Source organism: Mixophyes fleayi, chromosome 9, assembly GCF_038048845.1.
Source record: "Mixophyes fleayi isolate aMixFle1 chromosome 9, aMixFle1.hap1, whole genome shotgun sequence".
Taxonomy (NCBI): Eukaryota; Metazoa; Chordata; class Amphibia; order Anura; family Limnodynastidae; genus Mixophyes; species Mixophyes fleayi.
Window position 1 is genome coordinate 13,880,839 of NC_134410.1, and position 12,216 is coordinate 13,893,054.

The window sequence follows — 12,216 nt, forward strand, 5'->3', positions numbered from 1 at the left end:
TGCTCTGTAAGGTGAGAAGCATTATTGCTCCAGCAGGACACATTCATCATCATCAACATTTATTTATATAGCGCCAGCAAATTCCGTAGAGCTTTACAATTGGGAACAAACATTAATAAGACAATACTGGGTAATACATACAGACAGAGAGGTAAGAGAACCCTGCTCGAAAGCTTACAATCTATAGGACAATGGGAGTTAGAAACACAAGGGCATGTGCTACATCATATTGCACAATGGACCAGCCAGACTGCAAAGGTAACAGTACTGAGTGGGCTGTGTGTGTTGCAATGTTGGTCAGAGGGTTGTTGTCTTGCGTTAGTAGTGTAGAGGATGGTAATAGGGTAACCTAGGGAAATTAAGATGATGGTTGAGGAATATCATAACCTTGTCTGAAGAGGTGGGTTTTCAGTGAATGCTTGAAGGTTTGAAGACTAGAGGAAAGTCTTACTGTGGGAGGGAGGGAATTCCACAAAGTAGGTGCAGCCTGGAAAAAGTCCTGTAACCGAGAATGGGAGGATGTGATGAGAGTGGAGGAGAGACGTAGATCTTGTGCAGAACGGAGGTGTCGAGTAAGGAGATATTTCGAGACAAGCGAGGATCCCATTGCCTGTATAGCTCTACAGTTCCCAAAAGAGTCGGTATAAACCATGGGTCAATTATAAATACCGAAAAATTGTGCATACCTGATTTTTCACCACTTGCTCTGACCTGCGATTTACATTGTTGCTCCTATGAATAGAAGAGATATGTGGGATCAGTCATCCTGATGCTTGCACTAATGTTCTGAGCTGCTTGCTCCCACTGTAGTGAAGACTGTAATAAAGCTGAATCCCTGACTAATATTTGGTGCAAACAGGGTGATAAAATGTCTGTGTTTATACATGGGAATATACACTCCAAGGTAATGTCTAATATCCATACTCCTTACAACAGGGGGGGGGGGGGCATTATGCTTTATAATAAAAAAATTTCCCTAATGAACACTGAAGATTTCACATCAGGACCCAATAGAAGCAATTACGTCAGAACTCACTGTTTACACAGCTATTATTTACAGGAGTTTATACACCTAATAACCTGCGTATTATAATTACATTGTGGTCCCACGAGTGTAGAAAGAGACCAATCTCGAGGTGAATAGGATGTTCTCTTTGTAGTATTATAAAATAATAATAACTGCCTAAATTTGGCTGCCACAAGAGGAAACGCACACTATTGTTAACTGCTACTGGCAACACATCGGTATCCGGACATAGAGACAGACAATGACAGGGAACTGGAGAATGCAGCTGGTCATGCCATGTAGCGCATATGTCTCCATGTATTACATTTTATGGAACCATTGCATAAGGGTGGATTATCAGGGTAAATGTATTGTGGCTGTGATACATACCACCTTTACTTTGTGGAGTGCCTGGTGACACGGATGCCATCAGAAACTACGGGGCCCAGCACTAATTATTGTGGCAAGACCCCCCCCCCGCCTCCCTCTTCGCCATACATATCCCCCTTCCTCATCACAGTACATAACTCTCTGCTTCCTGCAAGTGTGATTCTGGATAACCTCTTTCACTAAACTCATGAAGCATAATACTTTATTTCATTCAAAAAGCCATTATTATCGGAACAATTTTGTTTTAATCTACCAATTTGGCTTTTTAGTCATATTTTTTAGCATTCACTGGCTTGTCAAAATTTGATGTCCTAGTTTTATTTCCCATAATAGACAGGTTGATATCCAAGAAGTTTACCGTGTTATGATCAAAGGTATGGGTAAACTTCAAAGTAAAAATATCTGAAATCAAAAAAGAAATGAAATCTTGTTCCAATTAATGACCCCTTCTCCAAATAATAAATAAATCATCAATGAAACTGCCATAGAGAACCAGATTTGCACTGTATGGACCGTTTAAAAAATAATGATTTTTGAATTTGCCCATGTGCAAGTTTCCAAACTCTGTTCGAATCTGGTCCCCATCGCCGTTCCAAACATCTGTATAAAGAAATTTTCAAACAAAAATAATTATATGTCAAAATAAACTGTTAATTGCTTTCAAAAGAAATTCATGCCTCCTGTCTGAGATCCCTCAGCTTCTTTAATAAACAAGTTCTTAGTTTGCACCCCCTTTATTATGGGGGTATATTTGTTTATTCCATTACATTCCCTATTAGTCCAGCATACTCAGAATCTGTCTAGGTCTTCTAAGGGGGACCTGAAAAAGTAAACTGGCCCACTCAGCTGGAGTGTAACATCTCAAAGCTGACTCCCCTATCTGTTATTTGCTGAGCTTTATAAGTTATTAGGTAGTCAGGCACACATATAGCGTGCTGCTGCAGGTAACTCTCCCCCTCCACACTAGGAGTGAAGAAGCGGACGGGCCACTAATCACCCCCACTTCCCGCCCACTCCCAACAAAAATCTAGATTCGTAACTGCTCGTATGTTTACTACTCTAAAACTCTCCCTATCGTTCTCTCTCATTCTCTCTTTTGTTCTGTTTATCTCTTTTCCTCTCTCATTCTCTCTTTATCCCTCTCTTTATATCTCTCTCTTGTTCTCGCTTCCTTCCTTTCTCTCTCTATCTCGATCTCTTTCTTTATCCTTTTTCTCTTTCTCATTCTCTAAATATATAGATAGATGTTAAATACAGAATATTTAGCATCCTAAATCCTACTCTAGTACATTAAGGTAAGGATGATCTATTTTTTAATGAATATTGTCAAACAAGGAGTACTATATGGAAGATGCAAATGTAGCGCAACCAATACAAACCAATCAGCAATGAGCCAATAGCAACCAATCAGACAAAATCGTTCTCTTTTGTTCTTGTGGACTTGGTAAAAAAATGGCAAATATGTTCTAGAATAAGTTAATTAAGGAGAAAGAGGCAGTAATTGAGAATATTTCATGTGTATTTGTAAAAGTTTGAATCTAGAAATAATTGATTGACTGTAAATTGTATAATTCACATTTCAGGTCTTTTTTCTGTTCGATGATTATTTTCTCCTCTCTCTTTCCACAGCTTTACAGTGTATAAATAACCAGGATCCCTGCATTAACGGGGGAAAGTGTCAGATATTACAGAATGGAACCCATCTCTGCAGGTGACTAAACCCATAATTCCCCGATACTGTCAGTGTGCCACATTGCTGAATGTATGTGTTCTTTAGCCTAACCTCATGTACACAGTGTTTAACATATTTATCTTTCAATGTTCATTTGCCTATAGTTCAGATTACTGATGCTCCCAAGTTAACAGGATAATTTGAATTAAGTTCCCATAACTGTTTCACCTTTTTTGAGACCTAAAAGTTAGTTCAGGGTGGATTTTATAGCTTGGACAACCTTTAGTTCACCTGGTTTTTTTCCGAGTTTTATATGTCAAAATTATGGGAGCCATGTCTATAAGCTCCAGGTGCCAGCCTAATTATAGGTGTCCTGTGCTGGGACTAAGAGTAACACCCCAAAAACTAAACCGGTTACGGTGAAAACTGGACAAACTGTCACATGACTTATATAAACCAGGAAGTGTAAACCATTTTTAGTTACTATGGTAACTACTGTAGGTAAATCAACTCCAGGGGGTAAATGTATCAAGCTGAGAGTTTTCCGGCGGGTTTGAAAAACCAATCAGATTCTACCTATCATTTATTTAATACATTCTACAAAATGACATCTAGAATCTGATTGGTTGTTATAGGCAACATCTCCACTTTTCAAACCCGCCGGAAAACTCTCTGCTTGATAGATTTACCCCCAGGTTTATTTATTTGGTGAAGGGTAATAAAAACGCTTAATCGGAATGGGGCAGACAGACCTTGTATTCCAATATAGAGGTAGGTGTAACTGACCATTTATTCATCCCAGAATTAATTCACATACTGACATCATATAAATTGAAAACTTATTCAACAAATGCAAATGTTTGTGCAGGTAGTGGACCAAAAAAATGTAAACACTAAAGCCCTGATTCATTAAGGAACTTAAATTAAGAAGTTTCGTATTTAAGTCTCTTGGACAAAACCATGTAACAATGCAAGGGGTGAAAATAAGTGTTCTGTTTTCCACATAAGTTAAATACTGACTGTTTTTTCATGTAGCACACAAATATCAACTTTAAATTTCAATGTACAAATAAGCTATCAAGTATTTGTGTGCTACATGAACAAACAGTCAGTATTTAACTTATGTGCAAAACAGAATACTAATTTGCACCCCTTGCATTGTAACATGGTTTTGTCCAGGAGACTTAAATAAGAAACTTCTTAATTTAAGTTCCTTAATGAATCAGGCCCTAAATGTTGGCACCAAGCATATTGGCTCACGCGTTAATTAAGCAGATAGCATCACAGTATGTCAGGGTCATGTATTAAAAGCCTGGACTGGTTGCCCTAATTATTGGCTAGCATTGCTACAAGAGGCGATCTTGGTGACTTTGAAAGACTGGGTGATTATTTGGGTGCGTTTGGCAGGAGCTTCAGTGACCAAGACAGCTCAACTTCCTAATGTTTCACAAGAAGCATTGTCTACGAGGACGTCAGCATGGAATCCAGAGAGGAAAAGCATCAACAAAGGAAAAACTTGTGATATCCGTGAATTCATTTGAAGTGCAAGTCAGAACAAATCGACAACTGCAGGTCAATGCACTGCAAGTTCAAACCTATCGATTTAAGCAGTCTGTCATCAAAAATGGTCAAGGAGAACTCCACACACTAGGATATCATATTCGGGATGCAGCACATAAGCCAACCCTCACGCCTGGCAATGCACCAAACACTGGATAAAGGTGATGGTCAGATGAATCATCCTTCACTATGTTCTTGAGAACCAGGCGATTTACCCGCGGCACCAACCTAAAGACCTCTACAGTTTTGATTACTTGATCCAACAGTGAATCAAGCACTGGTGGTACTGGTGCTTGTATGGAGCATTTTCCTGGCATGGTTTGGGTGAAGTCATGCCTTTTAGTTGTCAAAGTCAAAGTTAATTGATACTTAATTATACTGAGGATGATCTTTACCCCAGGTTGCAGCATTTCTTTTCCGAAGGGGAAGACTCTATTCCAGGATGAAAATGCCCCCATCAACAGGGCTCATGTGGTCACCCAATGGTTTGATGAGCATGACACTGATGTTGTCCACATGACATGGATTTCTTAGTCACCTGATCTGTACCCAACTGAGTATGGAGTACTCTGGAACAAGACAATACACTAGTAAACTCAATTCCATGGCATATAGAGGCCTTATGAGTCACTTGTGATAGTCCAACACTTTATTGGTTATTACATTACTTTGTCCACTACCTGCAGTGCTTATATACAACTTTTACATGTTGTCACCATTATTAAGCATCATAGACTTTGTGTTTTGTCATATAGCTGCCTTGAGGGCTTCCAAGGGGACCACTGTCAGATTATCGGGCCACCCTGTTCAGCATTTATTTGCCAAAATGGAGGTTCATGTTCACGCTTATCGTCCGTAGAGTATCGCTGCACATGTGGGCCTGGATGGACAGGTGAGCAAGCTCAACTTTTCAGCATAATCTTATGGGATTTGTATTTCTATTAAAGTCCACACCTTATAATAACAGATAACGAGTGTTCATACAAACTATATTTAACATTTTTCCAAGGCTAACAGTATTTATAAATGTTATCTTATTTGATATATTGAATCTTTTACTATTTTCCTCATTTTAACATTGGTATTCTGTAATATCTCGTACCTACTATGTCTTATTAGATAATTATAAGACAATAACAGAGCACCAAGGCTTGTCTGTTTTGGATAAAGAGGGAAAAAAATGAAAGTAGTATTAGTATTATTAAATTTGACCGATGTGTGCAAATTGCAAATGTTGTGTTGCCTAGTATTTGTTTATATCTTATTTATTTCAACAAAATATATGATAACGAAATGCGTTGTAGGTAGACCACGCAAAGTAGCAGCAATGACAGGATGCATACTTATGTTGTAGGCATTCTGGGCATTCTTTCAGAAGAACGAAGAACAAACCACACCCAGTTTTCCTGTAAATTTATAATATATTGAGTCACGTTATTCCAGTAGTTTTTTCTGTACTAAGGATATTGTTTTGTATTCCGGTATGATCACAATAGTGTCCAATATTGTGTCTCATGACAGTCTATTATCTTCCCTCAAACATCCTACTCTTTCTCTACTGTTTCCCGTTCATGGTCTAATATATACATTTTATGGGTCCACCCTTTCGATTGTTTGGCTCCAAAATTCAGCACAATGACATTTGAGCTATTGAGAGCTTTAATGCAGCGAATTGGAGATTGTCGTTTTGTATACTAGTTTTTGATTTTTTAAATTTGAGTATTGAGGTCTGTTGAGATGTGTGGATTTTCTATAAATGTGCATGGTTCTGAAATGTTCTTAGAAATATATATTTTCTGGAACAGCTATATAATTTTACACCACATAACTTTAAAAGTATAAAGATATTAAAACGTCCTTTTTTCAAAAACAAATTCCATAAAAAAGGAGTTTTTGCCATTCCCTATAATCTTCAGAGAGGACCACATCCTACTTTTTAAGTTGAAGCACGGAAAATAGTACTGCGAAATGTGTATTCTATCAATGTAACATTTTAATGTGGATTTACATAGCGTAACGGAATACAGAATAGAAAACAAGACTATCCTAAAGACAGGTTACGGCGAAATGTCCATTCCTCCACTATTATAGAATATCCCCCAATATAATTATCTAAAGGGAAATTTATTATATATGATCTTTTCACAACGTAAAATGCGACGTAACATAGGAATGGATGTGGGGATATGTTATGCGGAAGGTAATAATTCAAATTATAAAATGATGGTTTTGTGACTTTAGTAATTCAGGAATATTTAATCAGGTTGTCATACTAGAAGAGATTATATTTTGGATTCCAGAAAGCAACATAACTAATTTATAGCACAATAAACTATTCATGTCCCACGATGATGATAATAATAATAATAAATCATGTCACTTAGGCAAAAACTGTGAGCACGTGGATCACTGTACAACCAACCGCTGCATGAACCATGGAAAATGCGTCAACAAGGCCCCTGGGTTTGAGTGCCAGTGCCATCATGGCTTCAGTGGCGAGGCTTGTGAGAAGGATGTAGACGAGTGCCAAGAAGCAGCATCCTGCAGGAATGGAGGAACTTGTCAGAACCTCAAAGGATCCTTCCAGTGTTTGTGCCCAGACAAGTATGATGGCATCCACTGTGAAATGAGGAAAGGGACCTGCTCCTCAAACAGCTGCCTGAACTTAGGGACATGCCATCAAACAGATGTCCACTTGTACCAGTGTGTGTGCCCACCAGGTGAGTGTGCAAGGGCTTGACTTGCTTTGGCTACCCCTTCTGTACGTGGGTGGGTGTTGGCTCAGGAGAGATAGGGGTCTGTAGCCAGGAGGGTGTGAATTAATGAAAGGGTCTGTTTTACTCTTAAGGTTACACAGGTTCTCAGTGTGAGGAGAACATCGATGACTGCATCAACCACAAATGTCAGAATGGAGGCATCTGCGTGGATGGACTTCAAAAATATAGCTGCAACTGCCCGCCTGGGTGGGAAGGTAGATAGACCACTCTCCACTCTGCCTTTCCATCTCTACTGCTTCAAAACTGGTGCCAGTCTTCCCATGTCATACTCTCTAATTTAATTCCCCTTTCATTCCCCCCAACCAAGGGTATTTATTCATTATCTTCCTTAAGCTAGCCACAAACGCAGTAATCCTGCCACTGGGCCCAAAAGCTAAGCGACGGCATCACTGTTCAATTCGGCCACATACATGGGAAATATGGGAGTTTGTCATTTTGGCCAAGAAGTCGGTCATTTCCAGTTTCATGGGTCATCTGTCATTGCAGTTTGAAGATAACTGCACAACAATCGATTTTAATCATTATTGGGTATATTGAACTAGTTTTGCAGATTATCAGTTTACTAACCTCTCTGGATGTGGATGTTCCCTGACAATTACTACATATGGCAGATAGATGCACAGGTGGGATAAGAGGGTTCCAGACAGGGGTAAGAGGACACGGCAGGTTGTGAACCATGCCTAGTAAACATCCGACTAGTTAATGTATAAGAATGCACCAAAATATAATGTTGTGAGCTTACCATTAGATAACGCCATTTCTACCTGATTTTCCTCTCTTGCGCCTCCATTGTTCTTGCTTTAGGGCTGCAAAATCTGTGTTAAAGGAGAGCTATTCTCCAATATAGAATGTTTAGTACTTTGTGTTAGATGAAATATAATTAAACGTTGATATTTGGTCCTTTAGTAGAAGATTCATTTTTAATCATATATTTTTTTGGTATTCTACACCTGGGGGTAAATGTATTAAGCTCCTGGTTCTTCAACATCCGCGAGTTTGGCGTCTTCGGCGTTTAAATTTAAAGCGGCACTGCCTTGTAAAGGGAAACTTCCCTTTACAAGGAGGTATGTTATCTGTGAGAAGCTTGTACTCAGCAGTAACACTTTTATCTGATAAAAAAAGATAGTTTCTAATTTACAAATAAAAACCATATATATATATTTTTTCATTTGGACCAAAAATTGACATTTACCTAATTCTCTTAATTTTCCATAATGTGTGCTGCTATCATTTTTCCTCCTCTCTGTTAGGAGGGCATTGTTCCAGAGACATTGATGAATGCCAGTCTCCTGACATATGTGAGCACGGGGGGACTTGTCAGAACATGCCTGGCGAGTACAAGTGCGTGTGTGTCAATGGCTACGATGGCGACAACTGTGAACACAACATAGATGACTGCGCAACAGCTACTTGTGCCGACGGTGCCACCTGCTCCGACCAGGTGGGGAATTACGCCTGCCTGTGCCCACCAGGAAGGATCGGTGAGTATATATAATGTTCCGTACTCTATGGATGAGTAACTTGTCTCAGGATTTGTATAGAACTCGGTCATCAGTATCAAAGAAACGGTGGCATTGGTTGTCCTAATACAACGTTTCAGTTATTGGACATAACTTCAGGGATACACAAAAGTGTTTTGCCCATAAATCACTTTCAAGAGGCCGTTGTCAAAGCCACTTCTTTATTTCTTGTTCTTCCTCAAATGGTCATAGAGATTGTGCTGGACTCTAGACCATTTTTGTTGCTCCTTCTCAGCTTTTTAATCATTACATCTCCCTCTATGAAGGTACTACCTTGCGCACAACCTTTTTTCTATTGGCGCCATTTGTACTATTCAATTCATTGTTAGATAGGACTATTTATAGAGAGAGCAAGAACTTCAATTCTTGTTCTATGTAAACGTACGGGAAAGGCGGCTGCTATAGCCGAAGACCTCTACTGCCTGTTCTAGGAGTTTATGTTTGGGTCGCTTGCCTAACATAGGCCAAAAAGAATGTTATGACAAAAGGCAATAAAACCATTTATCATAATGGGTACTAGATAATATCTAATCAAATAGCCTAATGTAAAGGGTTCTTCCTTGAATCCTGGGTAGAAAATGTACCAGCTGATTACTGAGCTGGCGGCACCTGGGAACTTCTGTAGACTTCCCTGATCCTTCAATCTTCACAAAGTCACAACTAAGTGAGCAAAGTTAACCTCAGAAATATAAGAGACATATTAAGTATCACATGACAGAGTTGTATTTATAGCAGCTTATCTGAATTTCTAGTACAGGTCAGGGTTTGGATACTCCTATAGAGTGACAGCTTTCTTGCCCCAAATAATGCCACTCTAAAAAACTCCCGCCGAGTACAGTAAGTGTACTGTAGAGAACCTCCAGTCATGCCAATTAAAGTGCACAGCGTCTGCTTACCATGCACTCCACTTGTTCCCAATTCCAAAAGCACATCTCCTTAATTGATTAATTTATAGCTACAGCAGCAGCATAATAGGCCCAGATCTGGACCAGATGTTATAGAGTTGTACCAAATAAACTTTCCATTGTTATTGGTGCCAAGACATTAGCAATCAAATTGTACTGAGCAGCTGTGAGACAAGGAGGGAGCGCTAGCTAAGTATGCGCACATTTCTCCAAGGACAGAATTAAGTGTTTGTCTATAGCTCATAATCCCGTCCATAAGTGAATGTTATTTGAATTACAAAACTGTGGCTATTGTTTCTCCGCCTAGGTCTGTTATGCCAAATGGAGGATGTGTGCCTAACAAATCAGTGTCACCCAGATGCCACCTGTGACACTCACCCCTCATCTCGCAGGGTCTTCTGCCGTTGCCAGCCTGGCTATACTGGACCCACGTGTTATGAAGACCTGGATGAATGTCTGCTAGGTGAGGATTCTAAATAAGGTGTATTACTATTTATTGCACAGTCATCTCTGTTGCACATTCACCTCTTTGTACTTCAGTTTCTTCACTATTACTTCAACAGGCATTCTTCATTTCTCCATGTGGCCCCTTCCATCCTCCTTTGTTTCTCCATGTGGCCCCTTCCATCCTCCTTCATTTCTCCATGTGGCCCCTTCCATCCTCCTTTATTTCTCCATGTGGCACCTTCCATCCTCCTTCATTTCTCCATGTGGATCCTCCATCATCCTTCATTTCTCTATGTGGCACCTTCCATCCTCCTTTATTTCTCCATGTGGAACCTCCATCATCCTTCATTTCTCCATGTGGCCCCTTCCATCCTCCTTTGTTTCTCCATGTGGCCCCTTCCATCCTCCTTCATTTCTCCATGTGGCCCCTTCCATCCTCCTTTATTTCTCCATGTGGCACCTTCCATCCTCCTTCATTTCTCCATGTGGATCCTCCATCATCCTTCATTTCTCCATGTGGCACCTTCCATCCGCCTTTATTTCTCCATGTGGAACCTCCATCATCCTTCATTTCTCCATGTGGCACCTTCCATCCTCCTTCATTTCTCCATGTGGCACCTTCCATCCTCCTTCATGTCTCCATGTGGCACCTTCCATCCTCCTTCATTTCTCTGTGAGGCCCCTTCCACCCTCCTTTATTTCTCTGTGAGGCCCCTTCCATCCTCCTTCATTTCTCCATGTTGCCCCTTCCATCCTCCTTCATTTTTCCACGTGGCCCCTTCCATCCTCCTTTATTTCTCCACATGGCCCCTTCCATCCTCCTTCATTTCTCTATATGGCCCCTTCCATCCTCCTTCATTTCCCTGTGTGGCCCCTTTCATCCTCCTCCATTCTCCTACCCACAACCTTGGCCATGTGTTGTCCTACACTCATTCGTATCTGTCTTCCCTTTTTCAGGCCCATCTCCCTGTGAGCATGGTGGAGAGTGTGTGAACACCGAGGGCTCTTTCTTGTGCAGCTGCCCCCTCGGCTATACGGGTACCCGCTGTGAGATAGACGAGAACGAGTGCCACTCCAATCCGTGCCTCAATGGAGCCTACTGCCTTGACCTCCCTGGTGGTTTCCAGTGTATGTGTACACCCGGTAAGAAGGCCATCTATAGAGTGGAGATGAATTAAAAGAGAACGTTTATAAAAAAGATAATCAAATATTATTTGTATGAAATTAATTTTCCTATCTTATTTCCCCATCTTTAGGATACACGGGAAAGCTTTGTGAACGGGAGTTAAATGAATGTTTAAGCTCTCCTTGCCAGAATGGGGGGAACTGTACAGATCTAGTAAATGGCTTTAACTGTTCGTGTCCTCCAGGTGAGAGGGATTCATACATACATTACACCCAAACCAATTAAATTGTCTGAACATAAAGTAAAACAAATACTGCTGTCCTATATAAAATTAATAATATAATTTATAATAATAGTATAATAAAATTTATTTATAGATAGTCTGGCTTATAAAGACCCAAAAAAGATAAAGAGTAGTATAGTGTGTACCACCGATAAACAAGTGGAACCAAATTGTGGTTAAATATAACTCGCCAAATTAATCAATAATATTATTTAAAGTTTAAACATAATGGGGCTCATGTAAATTTGAAAACATTTGCCCCTTGAACGTAAATTTTATTGCATCAGAAAATGGATCAAACCTCTATAATCAATATATTTATTTATTTTTTCAATTTGTTCATTAATCATTTATATTTTTAGAGGGGGCGATCACTTTGTCATTAGCGCAAAGACTAATTAGTTACTGAAAGATCAGAATGTTTTTTTGATTGGAGCACTCCAGAACATTGGTACTTTAGTATGTAAAGCTGGGTACAACCTATGCAATTATCGAGCAGAAGATCCGGTAAAAGATAGACGTTCTAACCT

At 39.8% G+C, this 12,216-nt stretch overlaps 1 protein-coding gene across 1 annotated transcript in view; it reads left to right on the forward strand.

The window, feature by feature from the left end:
* Positions 1-12,216, forward strand: part of LOC142102005 (uncharacterized) — a 44,641-nt gene that overhangs the window by 5,567 nt on the left and 26,858 nt on the right. The window contains exons 2-9 of the mRNA XM_075186505.1: positions 3,026-3,107; positions 5,384-5,520; positions 7,013-7,348; positions 7,477-7,599; positions 8,656-8,886; positions 10,138-10,293; positions 11,235-11,420; positions 11,534-11,647. Coding sequence (XP_075042606.1) covers positions 3,026-3,107; positions 5,384-5,520; positions 7,013-7,348; positions 7,477-7,599; positions 8,656-8,886; positions 10,138-10,293; positions 11,235-11,420; positions 11,534-11,647 — 1,365 coding nt within the window. The remainder of the gene's footprint in view (positions 1-3,025; positions 3,108-5,383; positions 5,521-7,012; positions 7,349-7,476; positions 7,600-8,655; positions 8,887-10,137; positions 10,294-11,234; positions 11,421-11,533; positions 11,648-12,216) is intronic.